Source organism: Triticum aestivum, chromosome 5A (genome assembly GCF_018294505.1).
Source record: "Triticum aestivum cultivar Chinese Spring chromosome 5A, IWGSC CS RefSeq v2.1, whole genome shotgun sequence".
Classification (NCBI taxonomy): domain Eukaryota; kingdom Viridiplantae; phylum Streptophyta; class Magnoliopsida; order Poales; family Poaceae; genus Triticum; species Triticum aestivum.
The window spans coordinates 369,905,208-369,930,223 of record NC_057806.1 but is presented as its reverse complement, the minus strand read 5'-3'; the positions used below and the strand labels follow the sequence as shown (position 1 = coordinate 369,930,223).

Genomic DNA, 25,016 nt, shown 5'->3' with positions numbered 1-25,016 from the left:
ACCGAAAACGTCCGACGTTTTGACCGACTATAATGTCGCTATAGTTTAACGGTTGGGCTATCAAACGAACTCCGAATGCGATGAAACTTGATAGGCGGTCTATCTACACTATAATAAGACCACACGTTAACTCTCATCACATTCCGAGAACATTTTCCAACCACTTAGAAAATAATATTTCGGACGTGCCGCGGGCGCGTGCAAGTGTGTCTGGGCTCAGAACGGACAACGGACGAAACTGGGGAAACCCGGACGAATGCAAGTTTTGAAAACATGATGATGCAATGCATATGATGACATGACAAGATGCAACACGCAAGCGAATGGCAAAGCAACGACAGCGAATACCTGGAGGACACCTGGCACATCGGTCTCACTGCGTCACAACAAGTCACCCCAAGGTAATATTCAAGGACAACCAAGCATCTGAGCTTGGGGATGCCCCGGATGGCATCCCATCTTTCGTCTTCGTTCCATCGGTAAATTTACTTGAGGCTATGTTTTTATTCACCACATGATATGTGTTTTGCTTGGAGCGTCTTGTATGATATGCATATTTGCTTTTTAGTTTGCCACAATCATCCTTGTTGTACACACCTTTTGAGAGGGACATGCATAAATCATGAATTTATTAGAATACTCTATATGCTTCGCTTATATCTTTTGACCTAGGCAGTTTGCTCTAGTGCTTCGTATCTTTTTAGAGCACGGAGGTGGCTCTATTTTATAGAAATTGTTGAACTCTCATGCTTCGCTTATATTATTTTGAGAGTCTTTAAACAGCATGGTAATTTTCTTAGGTTATGAATTTAGTCCTAATATGATGGGCATCCAAGAGGGAGATAATAAAAACTTTCATATAAAGAGCATTGAATACTATGAGAAGTTTGATTCCTTATGATTGTTTTGAGATATAAAGATGGTGATATTAGAGTCATGCTAGTGATTAATTTTGTTATAAATACTTGTGTTAAAGTTTGTGATTCCCATAGCATGCACGTATGGTTAACCGTTATGTGATGAAGTCAGAGCATGATTTATTTTTTGATTGTCATCCTTTGTGTGGAGGTCGGGAGCGCGCGATGGTTAACTCCTACCAACCTATCCCCTAGGAGCATGCGTGTAGTACTTTGTTTCTATGCCTAATACACTTTTGCAACAAGTGTGTGAGTTCTTTATGACTAATGTTGAGTCCATGGATTATACGCACTCTCACCCTTCCACCATTGCTAGCCTCTCTAGTACCACGCAACTTTTGCCGGTGCATTAAACCCATCATATACCCTTCCTCAAAACAGCCACCATACCTACCTATTATGGCATTTCCCTAGCCATTCCGAGATATATTGTCATGCAACTTCCACCGTTCCGTTTATTATGACACGCACCATCATTGTCATATTGCTTTGCATGATCATGTAGTTGGCATAGTATTTGTGGCAAGGCCACCGTTCATAATTTTTTATACATGTCACTCTTGATCATTGCACATCCCGGTACACCGCCTGAGGCATTCATATAGAGTCATACTTTGTTCTAGTATCGAGTTGTAATTCTTGAGTTGTAGGTAAATAAAAGTGTGATGATCATCATTATTAGAGCATTGCCCAATGTGAGGGAGGATGATGGAAGCTATGATTCCCTCACAAGTTCGGATGAGTCTGCGGACTTTATAAAAAATAAAAGAGGCCAAAGAAGCCCAAATGAAAGAAAATAGGCCAAAGAATCCCACCAAAAAATTGAGAGAAAAGAGAGAAGGGACAATGTTACTATCCTTTTCCACACTTGTGCTTCAAAGTAGCACCATGTTCTTCATGATAGAGAGTCTCCTATTTTGTCACTTTCATATACTAGAGGGAATTTTTCATTATAGAACTTGGCTTGTATATTCCAATGATGGGCTTCCTCAGATTGCCCTAGGTCTTCGTGAGCAAGCAAGTTGGATGCACACCCACTTAGTTTCTATTTGAGCTTTCATACACGGATAGCTCTAGTGCATCCGTTGCATGGCAATCCCTACTCACTCACACTGATATCTATTGATGAGCATCTCCATAGCACGTTAATATGCCTAGTTGATGTGAGACCTTCTCCTACTTTTTCTCTTCTCCGCAACCACCATACTCTATTCCACCTATAGTGTTATATCCATGGCTCACGCTCATGTATTGCGTGAAAGTTGAAAAGGTTTGAGAATACTAAAGTATGAAACAATTGCTTGGCTAAAACCGGGGTTGTGCATGATGAAACACTTTGTGTGATGAAGATGGAGCATAGCCAGACTATATGATTTTGTAGGGATAACTTTCTTTGGCCATGTTATTTTGAGAAGACATGATTGCTTTATTAGTATTCTTGAAGTATTATTGTTTTTATGTCAATATTAAACTTTTGTTTTGAATCTTATGGATCTGAATATTATGCCACAATAAAGAAGATTACATGGATAAATATGTTAGGTAGCATTCCACATCAAAAATTCTATTTTTATCATTTACCTACTCGAGGACGAGCAGGAATTAAGCTTGGGGATGCTTGATACGTCTCCAACGTATCTATAATTTTTTATTGTTCCATGCTATTATATTATCTGTTTTGGATGTTATATATGCATTAATATGCTACTTTATATTATTTTGGGACTAACCTATTAACCTAGACCCAATGTCAGTTTCTATTTTTTCCTTGTTTTTGTGTTTTACAGAAAAGGAATATCAAACGGAGTCCAAACGGAATAAAACTTTTGTGATGGTTTTTCTTGGACCAGAAGACATCCACGGAACTTGGATATGGGGTCGGAAGATGACCGAGGAGGCCACAAGCCTCCTAGGCGTGCCCCAGGGGGCGCACCCTGAGGGCTTGTGGGCCCCTCGGGTGTCCTCCAATCCTAATTCTTGCTCCATAAATACCCAAATATTCCCAAACCACCAGAAGCATCCACCAAAATACTTTTCCGCCGCCGCAAGACTCTGTTCACGTGAGATCCCATCTTGGGACCTTTTCCGGCACCCTGCCAGAGGGGGATTCGATCACCGAGGGCATCTACATCAACCTTGTTGCCCTTTTGATGAAGTGTGAGTAGTTTACCACAGACCTACGGGTCCATAGCTAGTAGCTAGATGGCTTCTTCTCTCTTTGTGATCTTCAATACCATGTTCTCGTCGATGTTCTTGGAGTTCTATCTGATGTAATATTCTTTTGCGGTGTGCTTGTCGAGATCCGATGAATTGTGGATTTATGATCAGATTATCTATGAATATTATTTGAGTCTTTTCTGAACTCTTTTGTGCATGATCAGATATCTTTGTATTTCTCTTCGAACTATCAGTTTGGTTTGGCCAACTATATTGGTTTTTCTTGCACTGGGAGAGGTGCTTAGTTTTGGGTTCAATCTTGTGGTGTCCTCACCCTGTGAGAAAGTAGGGGTAGCGAGGCACGTGTTGTATTGTTGCCATCAAGGGTAAAAAGATGGGGTTTTCATCATATTGCTTGAGTTTATCCCTCTACATCATGTCATCTTACTTAAGGCGTTACTCCGTTCTTATGAACTTAATACTCTAGACGCATGTTGGATAGCGGTCGATGTGTGGAGTAATAGTAGTAGATGCAGAATCGTTTCGGTCTACTTGACGCGGATGTGATGCCTACATTCATGATCATTGCCTTGGATACATAACTTTGCGCTTTTCTATCAATTGCTTGATAGTACTTTGTTTACCCATTGTATGCTTTCTTTCAAGAGAGAAGCCTCTAGTGAAACCTATATATGGCCCCCGGATTTATTTTTCATCATATATTTTTAGATCTATAAACCAAAAACCCCAAAAATATATTGCTGTGATTTATTTAGATTTATTTTATTTTGCCTTTTTATTTATCTTTTATACCTATCTCTATTAGATCTCACTCTTGTTCGAGACCATGAAGAGATTGACAACCCCTTTTTCGCGTTGAGTGCAAGTGTTTGTTAGTTCGTGCAGGTGCATAGATTAGAGACTTGCTTGTGCCTCCTACTGGATTGATACATTGGTTCTTAACTGAGGGACATACTTATCTCTACTTTGTTGCATCACCCTTTCCTATTCAAGGGGAAAAATCAACACAAGCTCAAGAAGTAGCAGAGGCCACTGCTAGCATGTCATCTCTTACTTGAAATTTTATGCGCTTATGATTGCAACAATTAGCAAGCATCCTTAACTACTAAAGTTCATTAAGGTAAAACCCAACCATTGCATTGAGATATATTAGTCCCCCTTTCAATCCCATATGAATCAATTTCTATGTTAGGGAGAAGCTTCTGTCACTCTTGCCCTCCAATGCATAGTCCTATCAACATATAAATAACCTAAGGTGTGATCCACACACGCGCTCATATGATGGGCACCAAAGGACAGCAACATAATCACAAGCAATTTAAACAAATCATAGCAATTCACCAATCACTCATAGGACAACAAAAATCTACTCAAACATCATAGGATGGCAACACATCATTGAATAATAATATGAAACATAAAGCACCATGCTCAAGTAGATGGTACAACGGGTTGCGGGAGAGTGGACGGCTGAATATAGATGAGGGAAGGTGATGGAGGTGTTGATGAAGATGACAGAGTTGTTGGAGTAGATCGTCGTCACATGATGATTGCCCTGGCGGCTTCCGGCACCACCGGGAGAGAAAGGGAGAGAGCCCCCTCCTTCGTCTTCTTCCTTGGCCTCCCCCCTAGATGGGAGCAGGGAAACCTCTGGTCCTTGGCCTCCATGGCTCCCGAAGGGCAGGAGCCCCTTCGAGATTGGATATCTCTATGTTTCTCTTCTGTTTTTCGTCTGTTTTTGGACCCCTTCACCACTTTTTATATTCCCGGAGATCCGTCTGATTGGGCTGAAATTTTTAGGGGACTTTTATCCATAAATTATCTTTCTTGCCGCGAAAGAAGGGTTGCAACCGGCTTACGAGGGAGTCACAAGGTAACACGACATGGCCTACCCCCTGGCCACGCCCAGTTGCCTTGTGGCCACCTCGGGCACTGTCTTGTGTTGATTCTTCTTTCCAAAAATCACCTATATCCCAAAATAAATGTCCGTAAAATTTTATCGCTTTGGACTTCATTCGATATGGATTTTCTGTGAAACAAAAAACATGCAAAAAAAGGAACTAACACTGGGCACTGGATCAATATGTTAATCCCAAAATAATATAGAATGTTTCCAAAAGTATATGAAAATTGTAGAATATATTGGCATGAAACAATTAAAAATTATAGATACGACGGAGACGTATCAATCAGCACTTATCTCTACCCAATATTGTCGTGCAGACTCATGGTGCGACGTTGGGTAGATATATCAAGCGTCATCGCTTTGGTCATCATCATATCTTCCTCCTATGAGCCGGAGCCAGTCAAATGTTGGGATCAGGGGGTTGGTCCAATTGAAGTACCTCAAGCAATTCTTCCATGCCATGAATAGGGACTTCATCGTGGAACTTGTGTCGCCGTGCCCGTGGATTGCCGCAAGTGAAGCACAAGGTCTTCGCCTTGCGGTACACCCTCATTGCCTGCATCTTCTCAGACAACTTGCACGATTCATCCGATGTTGCTGGAGACTTGTGCTTCTCCGAGGACAAGCAACTTTTGGAGGACACACACGATGATTGCTTGAGTGCGTCGGATAGTGTGTCATTCTCTGACTCCACTTCCTGCCAGAGAGCCAAATAACTAGCAGCGTCCATATCCTCAGAACAACAGCGGTACGAATCTCTGGACATAACCCTATATAGCGTACTACAAACAAACCTCATGTGTGTTGGGATCAGTTAACAAAATTTGGTGGCGCGGAACCTCAAATTCGACTTAAGAGTAAGATTTGTCTCACATAAATTATGTGTATATCCTTGCCCCCACCTAGACTAAACTTCCTCGCACAACTCTTCCTTGTTTAGGAATTGTTTGCATTTCTGAACCGTCTTCAGCCAAAGTGCAGCATTGCCCACAAAATTCAGAGGCGATCTTCATGTGGTCTGAGACCGTAAAGATCTCAAAACATAACTCACAATTTTCAATCCAGACCTAGTAATCCTCCGTATCAAACTTAGGAAAGTCCATCTTCGGAGTACCATCAAAGTGTGAACGATGCGTGTGACCGTGGGAGCAACACTCATCATACTGAGACTCATAATCAAACAACTTTGGCTCATGATTGGATAGATCGTAGGTCGGAGGCAGATCGATGGATCTGGGGTCCTTCAGAAGTAGCCCCGTTGGTAGGTGGTGCCCGCCTTGCCCATGGGGCCGATCTGCGCCACCCAAACGGACCTCGATGGTTGGAGGAGACGTGCTAGTGCAAGCCGGGTCACTGGGTCGAGGTGTGGGAACCTCTAGTGCCCCGAGGCATGCTGCTGCATCCTTCGCGTGGAGTTGTAGCCGCGAAACCGAGGTGGTAAAGGTATTGGTCACAGTACCCATCATTATCTCCTCCGCGTGCGCCGGCAGCACCGCCGACACTGGGATGCGGTGCGGGTAAGGTGCTAGCCGTGGGGGAGCTTAACGTCCGGCCATGGCAGCGGCTAGCGGTAATGCCAGTGCTAGTGTGCGCGGTGCACCGGGATGTAAATCCGGTTCCGTGGCCGACGACCCTTGGCCGCACGCGGCTCCATCTCAGAGGCTTTTGACAGCGCGGCGGCGGCGTGTGGGATGAGCTTGCCCTTGCCCTTGCCCTTGCCTTAGAAACCCATGGCGAGATGGCACCGGCATCAAGCTTGCCCTTGCCGAAGAAACCCATGACGAGCTAGGGTTTTGCTGTCGCCGCCGAGGGAGGGAGTGTGGCCAGATTTGGACAAGGAGAAGTGGATGAGGCTACCCCCCCCCCCCCCCCCATTAAAAAGGACGAGGACCCAGATGCTTCCACATGCTGTCATGCGGGACCGAGTTAGATGGCCGCATTGACTACAGCCGTGGGTGATGGTTGGGCGGCCGACAAGTGGGGCTGCGACGAACACCAAACAAACGCGCGACACGTCTGTCTCGTGTACAAATATGGGTTGAAAATGCATCCAGACAAACACCAAATGGACGCGTTTTGGGTTTGGGTCATGTTGGGCTGGTGTTTTCGTTCATTCAGACGCAAACGGACACACGTGCGAACCATTCGAGTAGTTGAACACGGGAAACAAAAGTCCCAACTCAAAGCTTTGGGAGTTGGTCCAATTCGGGCTCTGGTATATCTATTCAGTCTCCAGACCTTATTTTATAGTTAGATTCACCTCTGAACATGGGGCTTCTCAGCGATTTGAGATCCTGGGCCGTCCGATCTGCGTCTTGATTCATTTCTGACCGTCTGATCTTCCCTTGGGTGATTCCTGGCCGTTGTTTTACTGGAAACCCATCCCACAAGCAGGAGGAAGCTAGCAAACAAGTAATAATACAGAATAAATTGTACATCTACCAAATTACATCCTCCGTTTCTAAATATTTATCCTTTTAGAGATTTCAAATAAACTACCGCGTACAGATGTATATAGACACATTTGAGTATAGGTTCACTCATTTTGCTCCGTATGTATTCACTTGTTGAAATCTCTAGAAAGACAAATAACTTGTTGAAATCTCTAGAAAGACAAATATTTAGGAACAAAGGGAGTATGTGCCAAGTCATATTAGTGGTGAACACGCACTGTTGAACGGCACACTAGCAAAAGAAGAAACATAAGGGGGGTTCAAGCAACTTCATTTGCTACATGTAACATTCTAAACACAAACAATCTTTCCCTGGGAATCCCAGACACAATTAGGGAAGTCTCTTAGATTTACAGGCAAACAGAATGTCAGTCCAAGTAAGAATACCATATGTAATGTACACCACGCCTCCTAAACCGAATCCATCCTTGTCTACTAAACTGACAGCGCCAGAGACAGCCTGTGAACAACAACCCCCCACAACATGCTTTTGCTGTACAAAATTGCCATATAAATCAGCAAGCTGTCGCCTCAGAGCCGCTGTCCCTGGCACGAACCGCCAATAGACATGCTTGCATTTCTTTTCTTTTCTTTGGGGCTCCAGCATTCTGCTATCCAACCCCAAATGTCAACACAGCCATCTCCAGGGAATTACAACAAAATTTATCTAACCTGGCTCTAAATTGCTAATTTGTTATCTCATGAAGCAGTTGAGCCAGCCGAAAGTGGTCCGTCTCTCAGCTGCTGTAGACAAAGTTGGAGTTGCTTTTGTATCATCTCAGCAACCATTCGCAGCCTTCCTTGGCCCGGTTCTGCAACAGCAGGGGTCCCATTCACAGTCTCCACTGCCCTCGCCACCTTCTGCTTACATCTTTCCCAATCTTCAGACTGCTGCCAGCAAGCTCTCCCACCATGGCTCCCATTTATTGCAAGGAATGATATATGGCTGTTGTCTCCAAAAGAATACCTCAGTCTCACGGATACACAATACGGAAGCCAGGCAGCTCCACCAGCTACGTTCATGTGAGGAATGAGCGCATGGTCAAGTACAAATGTGAGAGCAAACTCTACTGAACTGTGGGCTCTATCATGATGAATATTGCTCTTAGCTAAAGAGCTTTCTGTTCTATCATCTGAAGCTGATCCTGAGTGATTTTCCAAACAAAGCTCAATGCGAGCCCTCTGAGCAGTTGCAATGTCACCATGAGCCTGGGAAAACCCTTTCTTCCAAGTAATCAGCTTCAAAAATTCTCTCAGCACCGATATAGGTAATGTAAGCAAAGTGATAAAAGAAGCAACTCTTGAAGCATCATATGGTTCAGAGGCAACACGCCTGCTGAAATAATCGCATATCTCGTTGATCTCGGCAGATGTCAGCTCCTCCTGAGCATTGCTCTGAGCTTGCTGTTGCTGTTGCTGGTGGTGAAACCGCTTAACACTCAGAACTTGTAGAAGCAGTTGAACCCGATGGACGCTAACTGCAAATACATAACCTCTACAAGAAGACGACGGAAAATAATGTATCAGAAATATAAATTGTCAAACTTCAAACTGAAAAGAAAGCAAAGAAAGAAGCATTTTCAGTAAATGATCAGTTTCCTTTGTAATTCTAGCCTATTCTCAAAGAATTATGGGTTGATGCAGAAAATAAATAATACATCAGTACAATACCTATATTCAGTAAATATATAAAGTATTTGGACGTAAACAAAAATAGCATATCAGCAATTTAATGCATGGTGAGAAATTAAGGATGACGCATGTAATGTAATGTAGAGTAATATTTTAAGATCCTGCATAAACAGAATATAACTAGGAAAGGGCACTATTATCCAATGATAATAAGGGAAAACTCAATATGTTAGATTGCACATAGAAATTTCCCATTACTAATATTCCATATGGAAGAGCGAACAACAATGATTTACGGAATGAGAATCTGATAATAGACTTCAGTTTCTCAACGAAACAATACATTATTTTATTTTATAATTTATTTTTATTATTATCATCATTGTCATAATAAGTCTTACCCCACATAGAACCGCAGTGCAGGCTGCTCTTGATCCAAATTCAAAAGAGCCCCTTCGTTGTCCTTCAAAATTGACCCCAATATCTCTTTCAGAAGTTCAGGCAACTGTGCAAACAACCATAGAACTCCAAGGTACTTAAGAATCCCTCTTAACACCTTCTTGAGAGCTGCCAACGGAACCCAACCACCACCGTAGCCACCATCATCCCCAAGCCCAATGAAGGCTGTGTTTAGTTCTCCTTTCATATGAACAGGAAGGCCAGTTCCAGGTGTTAGTCGCACAGAGGCTCCACCAATCCCTGAAGCAAGACCTGAAGAAGACAACATGGCATTTCCTGCTCGACTCAAACTAGCTGCTACATGGTTGGCAACACTAGAAGTTGGCCTGGACATAGCAACACCAGGGGTGGCATTTAAACGGTTTGCAACAGGAGCAGATTGTGGAGCTCCAGCACTAGTATTTAAGTGTGGACCAGGCTGTGTAGCATTCATGAAAGCAGGTTCAAGAGCATTTAGACCTTGAGCAACATGCTCCATTATGAAAGGTCTAAATTGTGGACATGGCAATGACCCGCCAACTGAAGGCCCACCCTTAGGAGGGGTTGCGGGCTGTAGCCAAACCTGATCCCCGGCGAAGCAACGCATGTCAACAGAAAACTTCTTGCGATATATAATGCGTATCCAGTATGGGCCCCGAAGCACGACGGAAACATCAAAAGGCAGCAATGAACTAGGAACAAGTCCAGGTCCACCCCGTCCAGCAGCGGAGAGCATGGCAGCAGTATGAAGAGTATGACCACCCAAATGTGCCGTAGCATTTGATGGGGCAGATGCATGATGCATAGTTGTTGCTGATGAACCATTTGCTAGTGGCCCCTGGGAGGGGACATTATTAGTTTGCTTTGGCATTGAGCTGTACCCAGTCGAAACTGTTACAGGCATCCGTGCAGGACGAATTGCACCCCCAAGAGCAAGTAAAGGTCCTGCTGTTAGCCGAATACAATCCAAGAAGGATGCAACCTCACCACCATTCACGAAATCCTCCAAAAACTGCATTTAATGAACATGATAACAAGATCAATTAAAGAAACAGAATGGCCGATGCCTAGAGGTCAAACTGGAACAGCTCATTTGACAGTACAGAAAGAACATGTCGAATAAATAAATTAAGTACTGCTATCCTTGAAACTTTCATAATAAGTTACACCTGTACACAATTGCCAAAAGGCAAAGAAAGATGAAATGTAGAAGAAATTATTTTCAACAGGAAATTGAACTGAAAAGGAGAATGCACACAATTCATAGAGAATTGAGTTGTCAACCTGTGAAATACGAAATGCAATTTAGTCCGACAGAAAAATATCACGTTGTTGTGTTCTGATTCATTAGGAACCAAGAGGATAAACGATGCACTACAAGAAACATGTAGAAATGTAGGCACTAGGAAGTGGGAACTTGTTTTGCTTTCAAGACGGCCGCCGGAAATAATTTTGCCATTTTTTCTTGATCCATACGTAATTATATTATTATTATTATTATTACTATTACTACTTATAAACATATGAGTTACAAAAATATTAGTACACATGTTAAAAGATTTATACATCATTTACTTGTATTCATCTCATGTACTCCCTCCGTTTCTAAATATAAGCCCTTTTAATAAAGATTCCAATATGAACTACATACGGATGTGTATAGACGTATTTCAGAGTGTAGATTCACTCATTTTGCTTTGTATGTAGTCCATATTGAAATCTCTAAAAAGTCTTATATTTAGGAACCGAGGGAGTATGTTGTTTCCAAACATAGAGTAAGGATGAGTTAAAAAGCACTAGTTGTAAACTTTGACATGTTGAAAGATTCATATCATTTGCTTGTACTCATCTCAAGTATGCTCTTTCAAAACATAGAGTAAGCATGAACGGACCTTTGTGTGTGGCCAAAGCTGGTCAGGAGAAACATGCATTGTGCAACCTTCCTTAGCAGTTTCCCATTCGACAACAAAGTGAACCATTGGCATATGGCCATAGCTGAACCAAAAGCTCATTAGGCCAACAGCTTCAATCCTGAATGGCTTTCCCATATGTTCAGATAGCCTGTCAGCATCACTATGGCCTTTATTAACAGACTGTGATTTCATCCCCACAGATATATGGTTGTCATCTAGCTTATCATCAAGTTTTACACCGATCAATCTCCTCATTCCACGAGCAAATACCCGTGCATTGGCAAGCCGTTGTAAATCTGACACAAGCCTCTTAACACTATCTGCCTCAACAGTGCTATAAGTTAAAACAACACCATCCACGTCAAAAGAGATGTGTGAATCCATCTCAGATGTGTTAGCTATGCGTACACCAACACCCCACGGTGTTGAGGTGCTTCCTCCATTGAGCTCCCAAAGTTCCTTGAAATGTGGATCATTTATCCTAACGTCCCATGACATGCTTCCAGCCTTTCCAAGGCGTAAGCATATGTGTTTCCAAGAATCATCTTGAGCAAACGGTAACCTGAACCAAATATTCGAGGATGGTGATCGCATGCCCACTTCTTCGACATATGGAATGGCACTAGAATACATCTGGGCAGTTAGTTGAGCATGCTTGATGCATAGCGAACAGTGCCTTATTACATGTAGTAGCACTGAAGCATACACAGTTGCTGGAACACAATTATTTCTTTCGGCAAGAATATTATTTCCATGGGTGAGGCTGGTTCCTGATTGTGAACTAGAAGAGTATGCCTGCAAAGGAAGGGAACTCTGCGCCGATTCTGATATTTTTCTTCGCTTACTTGGCTCACTGGATTTCAGTCCTTGCAGTGAAGGGAGATCTAGCAGGAAATCTGAAAGAGAGCGCTTTCTAGGTGCACAATCAGCGCCTAAGGTGATGGCCTTCCCTAATCCTGTCAATTGCACAAGATAAACACATTTGTAATGGTAATGCAACCTTGTCTAATTTAACAGACAAAATAATCGTAAATACAGGAAATGAGCCTAGATCAGCTGGTGGGAAGTGTGGGTACTGGGTAGTACTCCATCCGTAACGAAATATAAGAGCATTTAGATCACTACTCTAGTGATCTAAACGCTCTTATACTTCTTTACAGAGGGAGTACTAGTCATAGTTAAAAAAGGCATGCCTAGCGCTTAATTGCGCATAAGCATACACTTTGGTCAGAAAAGTGCAAGGCAGTGGCAAAAGGCCGTGAAGCTTATCCAGGGGGTGTATTTTATTTGCATTCACACCTTTTAGAAAGAACCGCTAAACGAAGGAAGAACGCCTAGCGCTTTTTTAACCATGGTACTAGACTACTAGAACACCCCCATCACCCAGGTTTCAGTCCTCTTCAACTCAAATTTGGGTGCTTATTTCCCTATCGATGAAAGTAACCTAGTTCCTCCTAGGTGATCTAGCAAAAAAAAACCTTTGCATAAATACCTTCAATGGCAGGTGAAGATCGAACCAAATGAGCAGGCAACGTGCTTGAAGGGGCGAGTTGAAATGGTTTATTTCCATCTGCAATACCATGCTCACTTGGAGAGCTCAATGAACTCAGGTCATGATTAGATTTAGAGTTTGACAACTTGATAGCAGATGAATTTCTTACAGGGTTAGAGGACAAAAAGGCGTTTGTACTCTGTAAATGGCTCAAACTATTTTGGAAATAGCTGTTCACACCGACACCAGGACAAACTATTGAGGTATTATTAGCTTGGGCATGAGACAAGGCCCCATCCTGCATCTGTGAAATAGTTCTGGTGCTTGCGCCTTGAGGACCAAGTGAAAGAGAGCGCACAGGAGAAGCAGAAGGCAAACTAGAACCATGTTCACATTCGAAGGTCTCATCAACAATAGATGAAAACGATGGTGAACAAGCAGGCAGCAGTGGAAGAGGATCAACACTATTCTGAATGAGAAGTTGATTGTCCATCATGTCATCACAGTTCTCTATACTTTGTAGGGAATGCAGTTTGGCATCAAAAGGATTTGAATTCTTCTCATATTTTATTTTTTCCATCTGCCCAACATCAATCTTGTTTACCCTCATGGCTTCTTTGGCACCTATATTTGCATTAAGCTTATTGCTTGCGTCAGACTGTGTTTCAAGCAAATGAAAAACAGGCCTGAAATCCTTATCAAGTTGCATCAACAGATAATAGGCATTTGCGCATTGCGGAAATCCCATAACCATCAGATCTGAACCATGTAATATGGCCTCTGGAATCTTTAGAGTACCCTGAGACTGCTCATAAACCTGGAATAAAAACAACAGAATTTGATCACTTAATATCTGGAGCAAAGAAATTTGCGTATTCACGCACTTATACAGGTCATATATAAGAGAATGCCAATTGTATTAATACAGCCAGAGGACTTATCAGCAGAACACACAGCAGCTGTTTAAGGATGTAAATACTAAATAGTGATCTCAAACAAGTTACATGCCCTGGAGGTTATTTGCCATTAATACAGTTATCCTTGATTCAAAATCCCAGACAAAAGATGCTGCTTCGGCAGACCTGATCATGGGAGTCCATGGGCCCAGCTTAAAGAAGCCCACCCCCCCCCCACCCCCACACACACACAAAAAATGAGTATATGGTAAATATAAATAATGTTCTGTTTGGCTTTGGCCTGGCCCGCTGATAGTTCAAGGCTACGATGTCTAATACAAAACCACACGCATTGTTCTTGGCCTCAAACATTTCTAATACAAAATCACACGAGTTGCTCAACAGAAAACAGCTGGTGGGAGGAGCTGGATAGATTGAAAGGTGGGCGCTTAGGCACCATCGCAGGAAGATGTGGCAAGGGCTGGAGAACCCTGGCCGCATGTGTCAGTACAAGAGGGCAACGAGAAGTAGATAATACTTCTATTTTCTTCAGGAAATAGGCACGTCAAACTCCCTAGACCTTGCTAATATGCTACTACGCTTTCCTTCCAGATGCTGCCAGACTGGAGTCCACTTTCTTGCTGCTTAGTGACTGAGAATGGTATCCCGATGTCTAATACAAAACCACACGCATTGTTCTTGGCCTCAAACATTTCTAATACAAAATCACACGAGTTGCTCAACAGAAAACAGCTGGTGGGAGGAGCTGGATAGATTGAAAGGTGGGCGCTTAGGCACCATCGCAGGAAGATGTGGCAAGGGCTGGAGAACCCTGGCCGCATGTGTCAGTACAAGAGGGCAACGAGAAGTAGATAATACTTCTATTTTCTTCAGGAAATAGGCAACGTCAAACTCCCTAGACCTTGCTAATATGCTACTACGCTTTCCTTCCAGATGCTGCCAGACTGGAGTCCACTTTCTTGCTGCTTAGTGACTGAGAATGGTATCCGGAGTCTACAACATTAACAGTACAGCAAAGATAAACTACCCCCCTTCTGGTTTGTAAGGCCTGTGCGTATCTCTAGATCGTCAATTTGATAAACTTAATATGGGTTATACACCATTAGAAACTCATTCGACTACAAATTTTATGATATACTTTTTCTGGCATATAACTTGTATTACATTGATCAAATTAGCAACCTAAAAATACACGCAGGCCTTAAAACTGCAAGAGAGGTGGTATATTGTAGTAATTATGTACACACATTTATGATTTAGTGCACTTTACACATATGTTTTTCTATAACATAAGAGATAAGACTAACCCTGCGAGAGGGAATGGGGAGAAGTGGAAATCTGTGGGACCAGAGGAATATGCTTGAACCAGAAAACATCGAATGTACCCAATTGATATTCCATACAAAGTCGTTTCTTTTGTGAACTCTATACGAATACATAATTACAGAATGTACCACAGCCCCACATATGATACATACTCCCTCCGTTCCAGAATATAAGGTGTATCGATTTTCATGCAAGTCAAACTTGTGTATGTTTGACCAAGATTATAGAATAAAATATTGACATTTACAAATAAATAAAATATGAAAATACTTTTCGTTATGGGTCTAATGATACAAATTTGGTACTGTGGATATTGGTATTTTTTTCTATTAACTTGGTCAAACATGCACACATGTTTTGACTTTTGAAAAAACTAATACACCTTATTATTTTGGAACGGACGGAGTATTATTTAAGTATTTTCATGACAAATCAACTCATGATTCTGATATTTTCACATGGCCCTTTTCTAGTGATGTAGTTGGTTAAAGTGGCAAAAGTGTAACTGCACGCATCCCACAGTAATGTTCTCTTAGATAAGAGGGATTATAATACTGCACCTGCTAATAAGATTCAGAAATAAAGACATCACGATATTATTAAGACAGTTGGCAACCTTGAGGCCAAAAAAACTTCCAGTAGATACAAGCAGATGGAGGATGCTCCTAGTCCTTAAGCTTGAGAAAACCTCAGTCGCTGTGTTACTGCCTTTGTTTAGAGCTTCTTCCCAATCCACCAGAGCGGAAGGAGGTAAGATATTCTTTGGTGATTGTAGGATGAAACGACCACTCCTATTAAAGAGAGAAATGAGTTGCAGTACTATGAAACTGAAAAAGACCAGACTAGAATACATCACAAGGCATAAGCATAAATATCTAGCCTTCATCTGATCATGCTTCAAGCTAAGACAGTATGGCTATAATAGATTCCGGCACTGTAGGGACAATGTCCATAAAAAATTTCTCAGAAGCAGTAGCTTTCGATTCTTGAGTGATGCACAGCACAATACTTACTTGAACAACATTTTGTAGCACTTGTTTATGAGTGGGGAAGTGAACACATGGATCTAAGGAAACAAGTGAAAAACTTAAAATAATCAAGCCATCACCAACCAGTTTAACTTTCTAGAATCAGTCCTACCACTAAGAAAAACGCTGTGGTTGCAGGGCGATCAGCAGTAGAAATGCAATCAATGCTATAATCGGTAACTTGATTAGACTGTCTACCATGATACATCACAAGCATATGCATGGATCGGTACGAGTCGGAAGATTGAGGACAGGCACTGGCACTTGCTTGGTACTGGGGTTTTTTTTTTTTGTTACTGTTGTTGCTGAATGAAAATGATGCCTGCCCTCTTTTGTAAAATGGAGCCAGTCCTACAGCCTATTCTAACAAAAGGAAACTAACCCTGTCTTATTCTACAGCAAGTAAACACAACTAATGCTGATCTTAATAAAATTATCGTGTGCCTGGCTTGATAGTTTTTGTGTGCCTCGTGGTGGATGCCCACAACCGTGACAGATGAACAATGTGAACTCAGCAATATTATAGGTATAACAGTGTGATCCTAAGCTAAAAAAATGAGGCAAACAAAGAACCTAATGGGTTGTGGAATTACAAGTGAAAAGATTATTTTCTAAGCAAGAGGGGCTGAAGTTGAACACTAGTCACTAGGTCTACATCCAATAAGTGAGTGCTGACAAACCTGATATTTACTCCAAGAACAATATATGCTTGACCATATGCTCGCACTTGAAGCACTTCATTTCCACAAAAATCTGCAAAGCTCGCTTTCTCTGTCTTCTGCACTTATCAGCATATTAGGCACTATAAATGTCAGCAAAGAACCAATATATTCTTATAGTAAGTAAAGCTTTGGAAATACAGGAATGTTTAGCTTCAAGATCTGAAGAGTCAAGACAATACCCACAAGGTAACATATTAGCACATACCGCATATAGTACAACCAAAGGGTATGACTTTCAACAACAATGAAAAATGACCATGTCTACAAGTTCCCCAACAAGCAACATGGGAACCATAACGCATTTTCACCGATGGTACGAAAAACTAACAGTCCACATAATATTGTTTAATAATGGGACTGTACTACCCGAGTTTAGGGAAGCTCTATTTTTTACAAATGGTACAAGAAAACCCGGGTGTGGTCTTAAATGAGCATGGGCCAGGTCGCCACCCACTCACCCCCATGGTGGCGCACCATATCTTGATCTGGATATGGTGATAAGTGAGCAAGGATCAGGTCGTCACATCCTTAATGGCGTGCTACATCGACGCATGGGTGTAATGAAAAGTGAGCAAGGGTTTTTGCATTTGACTCGACGAGTGCAAAGAGTAAGGAAGCTAGCCGAGCCAAGTAGAATCCACTTAGGTAGCTGGAACATAGGGTCCCTGACGGGTAAGTTACAGGAGTTAGTTGATAAGATGAGGAGAGGTGTTGATATCATATTCCAAGAAACCAAATGGAAGGGACAGAAGGTGAAGGAGGTGGAGGATACCGGCTTCAAGCTGTGGTACATGGGGCAACTGCAAACAAAAATGGAGTGGGCATCTTGATCTACAAGAACCTCAAGCATGGAGTGGTAGACGTCAAGAGGCAAGGGGGGCAGATTATCCTAGTCAAGCTAGTCGCCGGGGACTTACTTCCCAATATTATCAACACGTATGCCTCGCAAGTAGGCCACAATGAGAGAGTACCAAAAGGGAGTTCTGGGAAGGCCTGGAGGACTTGATTAGGAGTGTATCTATTGGGGAGAAGCTCTTCATAGGAGATCTTAATGGTCATGTGGGTACATCTAACACAGGTTTTGAAGGGGTACATGGGGGCTTTGGTTATAGCAGCAGGAATCAAGGAGAGAATGTCTTGATTTTTGCCTACAACATGATTGTATCTAACACCCTCTTTAAAAAGAGAGAATTCCACCTAGTGACTTTTAGTAGTGGTCAACACTCTAGCCAGATTGATTTCGTCCTCTCAAGAAGATAAGACAGGCATGCTTGCATAGATTGTAAGGTGATACTTGGAGAGAGTGTTGTCCCTCAACATAAGCTTGTGAGGGCTGACTTCAGCTTCCGGATAGTGTCCATCGTGATAATCACGTCAAAGTCACTAGAACAAAGTGGTGGAAGCTCAAGGGGGAAGCACCTTAGGCTTTCAAGGAGAGGGTTATTAGGGAGGGCTCTTGGGAGGAAGGAGGTGATGCAAACAATATGTGGATGCAGATGGCGATTTACGTTCGGAAGGTGGCTTTAGAGGAGTTTGGAGTGACCAGGGGAAGTAGAAGAGAAGCTAAAGATACTTGGGGCCAGTTCTTTTAGGGCTTATGGCTGGCTGTGGAAATTAGCTGCTCCCTCCCCATCTTATTCTATAAGCCCAATCTAAATTTTTTATTTTAGAAGTCTATTAATTAAGTGTTAACTAGTAGGCTTCTAAAATAAAATTTTAGGTTGGGCTTCTAGAATAAGCTGGGGAGGGGGCAGCTTGAGCTTATTTCCACAGCCAGCCATATAAGCCTCAAATGAATTGGCCCTTAGTGGTGGAACAATGATGTTCAGAAGGCTATTAATGAGAAGAACGATTATTTGAGACACCTACACCTGGATAGGAGTGAAAACAACATTGAGAAGTACAAAGTGGCAAAGAAGACTGCAAAGCGAGCTACGAGTGAAGCGAGGGGACGGCCTATGAGAACCTCTACCAACGTTTAAACACGAGGGAAGGCGAAAGAGACATCTATAAGACGGCCAAGATTCGAGAGAGGAAGACAAAGGATGTCAACCAAGGCAAATGCATGAAGGATGGAGCAGATTGACGTCCGGTGAAGGGCGAGGAGATCAAGAATAGATAGCGAGAGTACTTCAAAAAACTGTTCGATGGAGAGAATAAGGGCTCTGCCATTGAGATGGATGACTCCTTTGATGACAACAACGGACATTTTGTCTAAAGAATCTAAGAGTCAGAGGTCAGGGAGACATTAAAAAGGATGAAAGGAGGCAAGGCCATGGTCCTTGATTGTATCCCCATTCAGGTGTGGAGATGCCTTGGAGACGTAGCGACAGTATGGCCAACTAAGCTTTTCAACCTCATTTTTCAGCCAACAAGATGCCCAAGGAATGGAAGCGGTGTACATATTAGTACCAGTCTTCAAGAATAAGGGGGATGTTCAAGGTTGTACTAATTACCATGGAATTAAGCTGATGAGCCATACAGTGAAGCTATGGGAGTCATTGAACATTGATTAAGAAGAATGGCAAGTGTGACCAAAAATCAGTTTGGTTTCATGCCCGGGAGGTTGAACATGGAAGCTATTTTCTTGGTAGTTGGTACGACAACTTATAGAGAGAAACGGGGAGCAAAAGGACCTGCATATGGTGTTCATTGGCTTGGAGAAGGCCTATGATAAGATACCATGGAATGTCATGTTGTGGGCCTTGGAGAAACACAAAGTCGCAACAAAGGATATTACCCTCATCAAGGACATGTATGATAATGTTGTCACAAGTATTCAAAAAAGTGATGGCGACGATGATGACTTTCCAATTAAAATAGGCCTGCACCAAGGATCAACTTTGAGCCCTTATCTTTTTGCTTTGGTGATGGATGAGGTCACAAGGGATATACAAGGAGATATCCCCTGGTGTATGCTCTTTGCGGACGATGTGGTGCTAGTCAACGATAGTAGGACGGGGGTTAATAGAATGTTACAGTTGTGGAGACAGACTTTAGAATCAAAAAGTTTTATGCTTGGTAGACTAAAACTGAGTATATGAGGTGTGGTTTCAATACTACTAGGCACGCGGAGGAGGTTAGCCTTGATGGGCAGGTGGTGCCTCTGAAAGACACCTTTCCGGTATTTGGGATCAATGCTGCAGAAGGATGGTGATATTCATGAAGATGTGGGCCATCGAATCAAAGCCGGATGGATGAAGTAGTGCCAAGCTTCTGGCGTCATCTATGACAAGAGACTGACACAAAAGCTAAAAGGCAGGTTCTATAGGACTGTGATTCGACCTGCAATGTTATATGGCGCAGAATGTTGGACAACTAAAAGGCGACATGTCCAATAGTTAGGTGTAGCAGAGATGTGCATGCTGAGATGGATATGTGGCCCCACAAAAAAGGATCAGATCTGAAATGATGATATACATGATAAAGTTGGGGTAGCACCAATTGAAGAGAAGTTTGTCCAACATCGTCTGAGATGGTTTGGGCATATACAATGCAGACCTCCAGAAGCGCCGGTGCATAGCCGAAGGATAATGTCTGCTGATAATGAGTAGACCAAACTTAACATGGGAGGAGTCCATAAAGAGAGACCTGAAGGACTGGAATATCACCAATGAACTAGCCATGGACAGGGGTGTGTGGAAATTAGCTATCCACATGCCAGAACCATGACTAGATTTCGAGATCTTATGGGTTTCAACTCAACCTAGCCCAACTTGTTTGCGATTTAAACACTTTGTTGTTGGTGGTGATGGTGGTGGTGGTGTGCGATTGAAACACTTTCTGGTATTAACATAATAACATTCAGTATAGTATCATGTGTCATAGAAAACACAAAGGTACATAAACATAATGGTTTGTATCATTACCTTATGTGGTGCCTTTGCTACACCAACGTCCCGCTTCAGGACAACATCTTTGGGTGACTGAGAAATTTGCACATTTTTGCACAATTGTCTCTGAATGTCAAGAAGACGTGTGTGCCTATTGCAAGCAATTGCTTTTAAAATGAGTTTCTCAACATCAATGCAGGACAGATCAAGAGAAAGATTAGCTTCTTTATCTGTCAAAGGATCAAGTATAAATGAGCTATGCTGGCATTTTATCTGCATGTCTTGCCCTGCCTCAATTTTGATAAATGGGGATAAATCAGATTCTGCTGGGCCACTGTTTTTGCCATCCAACCAGTAATTCAATTTCAACACAGGTAACCTAAAACCACTTGAATCAAATTCCCCATCTTGACCAAGCTGCATTACAGCAGCATTTCCAGTTTGACCTGTGGTGCTGTCTGAGATACGTTCAGAACTTATTGCTTCCTTCCACCTTCCGTGTCGAAGAACATTAGCCTGCCTAATGATAGTGTCCATAGCAAGTGAAATGCTTAACTCGTGAAGTATAGCATACAGCACAGAAAAGGGATTCTCAGAAACTGCCATTCTTCTTTCTATATCATCACCAAGAGCAAATCTCCTAATTTCTCCCAGCTTAATAGGGCCATTCTTCTCACCAACAAGCAACTCCATGTGCAGTATCCTCCATAAATCTAGGTTACCACGGTAACCTAACGTAAGAAGAACTTTAAATTCTCCATCCACACGAAAAACAGCTACCCCATCAGTTACTGAAATGCTAGATACTTCTTTGGGTCTTGGAGTCACAAGTACTTTGTAGCGCACACTGGTGTCCAACTTCTGCAAAGCATGTTTTTCTTCATCTGGAGAAAGTTTATTTTGGCTCCCTATATCTTCTATACATCTTGGTAACCTCTGATAACTGCCTGTAAGCATAACCTCTAAAGCAGAAGGAACATCAAATGTAGGAGCTCGTGCTTGCTGCAACCCCTCATGCATGAAGAACAGTGAGTCAGCTGTTTGGGTGAAGCATGTTTCATGGCTAGAAAGGGTCGATCCAAGTTGCTGACAGTACTGAACCAACGGAACCTGCATAGATTACAAGTAACCATCTCAAATGCAAAGATTAGAAGTAAAGAAGAAAAGAAGTGCAACACAAAGTTTCCAAGACAACGATTTCATGGTCTAGTGCCAACCAATAGGTAGAACGATGAAAACCCCACTTTAGTTTAGGATGATACTGATAAAAAACTGCAGAGATTTCAGGATGGAATGTATGGGCTGTTCAATCAAACTTAATGATTTCATGTTCAAAGTCAATTGTGCAAGGGCACAACAAAAACAGAAGTTTGTTGTGAATAGTACTACATGAGCTTTTATTTTGATTATTCAGTTTTACTCTATTGTCTGTAAGTAATTTCTATTTCTCCCTCTCGTAGCGAAGACTGAATTTGAGCTTGACTACATGGATATTCTAAACTAGGGGCTAGAGTTAATATGTATGTATGCCAGAAGTTACATGTTGATTTGCTGTCCATATGAAACACCCCCACAACCACCCCCCCAAAATGACAATGGAGCACATTTCAATAACGTAATGCGTATGCAAAAGGTCGTCTCCCAACTGGATATCTATGGATGTTTAGGGGGGAGGGGTAAATGGACTTGCTCCTATTTGAACTTGAATCCAACAAAAGAACCAACAAACCTATTTTCGCAGAATAGACTGAGGTTGCTGGACGAATAAAGCAAGAAGAAATAGGCGACCAAATGAAGTGCCAATTTGCCCCAACTATGGTAGCAATGTGAGGATACCAACGAAACAGCCCCTAAATTCAGAAGTTTATACCTATTTAATTGACCGCATTTCACTACACTCCTGTGGCAATAAGGGTACTGTCTAGGGCAAGCAGAAAACGGCCTAATCTCAATCAACACCGACCTGCTGACACCACTTGGCGAGCACATGGAGGCGGAGCATGCGCTGGCGGGTGCGGGCGATGAATTTGAGGAGGTCAATCTTCTTCTCGGAGTCCGACCGCTGCCGCCCGCCATAGGCGCCCTTCCAGTCGGACTCGGCCTGCGACTTCTCCACGAGGTCCCGCAGCGCCAGGTACGACTCCTCCGCCGCCCGCCGCACAACGGACCCCAGCTCCACCGTCTGCTGCCCCAGCTCCCCCGCCATCGACGCGGCTAGGGTTTCCGCCTCAGCTTAAGCTCCCGCGGCAACGGTCTTGGGAGGAAATCGAGGCCACCGCTGCGGGACGGCGAGGAGGAGGGGGGGCCGCTTCGGGGTAGGTGGCCGGGCAATACCGCCGGCGACGAATCGGCGGCGGCGGCCCGCGTGGGGTGGGATCGGAGCTTTTCGCTTCAGCGCTGGGTCGGGCCCGAACAGAGCGTGCGACCACGCCTAGTCGACAAGATCACGATGGGCCAGCGAGGCTGCGCGTATATAGCGGCCATCGATCGAGGTACTAACGGTTAGATCAAGACAACGCACAGGACGCAAACCGTCATATGACGCCGCACAGACGCGTAGGCAATACCACGGCCCACGGGGATACCGGATACTTAGCATACGGAGGATCTCATATTAGGTGAGATCAAATTTTTTGAAAATACAAAATATGTTCGAACATTCAAAAAGACTTGTAGACACACATCAACATTTGATGTACAATTTAAAAAAAAAAATCAGCTCCTAATTCGACCTATACTAATAGAAACAAAAAAGGCAAAATCAGATGTGAATAGCGTCAAAATACTATTCAAATTTTGTGATGATCTCTTTTAGAGTTGTAGACACACCCCACGGATATGTTGTCAAATATATCATAATTTTTTGAAATGTCTAAATATGAATTTTTGTGCTTGATCTCATGATCTCTAATGTGAGATCATGTACCAGTATCCCTGCATTGCCACCATCACACATTGTTGTGGAAATTTATAGCAACAAAATTATTGACTGTAAAATTAAAATACATATGTCCTTCTCTATTCTTCTCCTACTTAGGAAAAACTTAATATTTTGTGTTTTATCTTTCATTGAACTATCCTGCTCCCACAGATAAAAAAAATTATCTTCTTCCCACGCCAACAAAACACTCACCCTACCACACATCCGGGTTTTCTTTTACCTCGTCCAGCTTTCCTCGAATCAAATCGTTAAGACAAATGATGCATATCAATTGCGTGGGATAATCAACGTTCTGTTTGGTAAGCCAATAAATCATGACAATATATTTACAACAGTTCGAAATTTTACATGCTTCCAAAAATAACTTAACTTCATGGTATTTCGCATGAACCGGTCACGGTGATTTAGTTGCCTATTTTGCAGCTAAAGTGCATTTTTACATTCCCACAAGAAATCAGATCTTCCTAAACTAAAGTTTGACATGGGAACATCATACCTTGGTAGCCTCCTTGTCACGCGTTGTCGTCAGCGTTAGCTCATCGTCGATGCGGCCGCTGCAGTGCACTGCCTCACACCTCGACCTGGAACTCTCTGTTTAGTCGCTTGCCACCAACCCTACCATGGCGCAGAGGCCCGCGGTCAAGCAAGACGGCGCGGGTGCCCGAGCATCACTTTAGCGATTATCACAAGTCGTTGCCGTCCTCGTGTTCCTCTGTGGTAGATCAAGCTCCACGCACATGGTCGCCGGCAAGCCAATTGACCTCGGCGCCGCCTCTGTCTGGTTTGATTCAGAAAACTTGAGGAAAATAGTGGCTAGGGTTTCCATTGGGATGGTTTCGTTCCACCCGCGATAGATCTGGACCGTTCATTGGATGGGTAATCTTTGCGGAATGCGGACCGCGGGCGGTCCCAAATTGGGCTCAAATCCATAATGGGCTATGTCCCGGGTTGTCTTAGCCATGTAGAAAATTGTCATTATCATTAATGGGATTTTTTGCTACAGGATCAAAAAAATAATAGGCTTCAATATGTCTATTTTTGTTTTAGGCATTTTTTATTCCAATGCACTTCTTTGTCATTTAAGGTTTTATAATAATGTAAATGCACGCTTAAAAATTTTAAATAGTCAATGGATACGTAAATGAGTGGTCTTCCTTAGCAACGCACATGCACTCATCTAGTGAGAATATATATGAGAATAATACCACATCACATTCTTGGCATATGAACATATCACTGTGTGCAGGACACATAGGACACCAAGGGTTGGGAAGGCCCCTTGACTGATTCGTGGAGAGGCACGGTAATGAAGATCAATAC

At 42.7% G+C, this 25,016-nt stretch overlaps 1 protein-coding gene across 1 annotated transcript; it reads right to left on the bottom strand.

Moving 5' to 3' along the window:
* Nucleotides 1-7,704: 7,704 nt before the first annotated feature.
* Nucleotides 7,705-23,196, bottom strand: LOC123103426 (mediator of RNA polymerase II transcription subunit 14). Its single transcript, XM_044525015.1, has 8 exons — nucleotides 22,719-23,196; nucleotides 20,792-21,865; nucleotides 16,881-16,978; nucleotides 15,789-15,963; nucleotides 12,930-13,746; nucleotides 11,417-12,393; nucleotides 9,488-10,536; nucleotides 7,705-8,949 (listed from the first exon to the last, which is right to left on the bottom strand). Exons 1-8 carry the CDS (start codon nucleotides 22,959-22,961, stop codon nucleotides 8,154-8,156), a joined length of 5,229 nt encoding a protein of 1,742 aa, XP_044380950.1. The 5' UTR covers nucleotides 22,962-23,196; the 3' UTR covers nucleotides 7,705-8,153.
* Between the last annotated feature and the right edge of the window lie 1,820 nt (nucleotides 23,197-25,016).

Bases quoted from the DNA above. Each gene is read 5' to 3' on its own strand.
- LOC123103426 (XM_044525015.1), bottom strand. From the start codon at position 22,961: ATGGCGGGGGAGCTGGGGCAGCAGACGGTGGAGCTGGGGTCCGTTGTG. The intron at 21,866-22,718 runs GTCGGTGTTGAT...TAATCTATGCAG, and splicing joins TCGCCAAGTGGTGTCAGCAG to GTTCCGTTGGTTCAGTACTG. The intron at 15,964-16,880 runs GTTTGTCAGCAC...TCTCTTTAATAG, and splicing joins GTTCTTGGAGTAAATATCAG to GAGTGGTCGTTTCATCCTAC.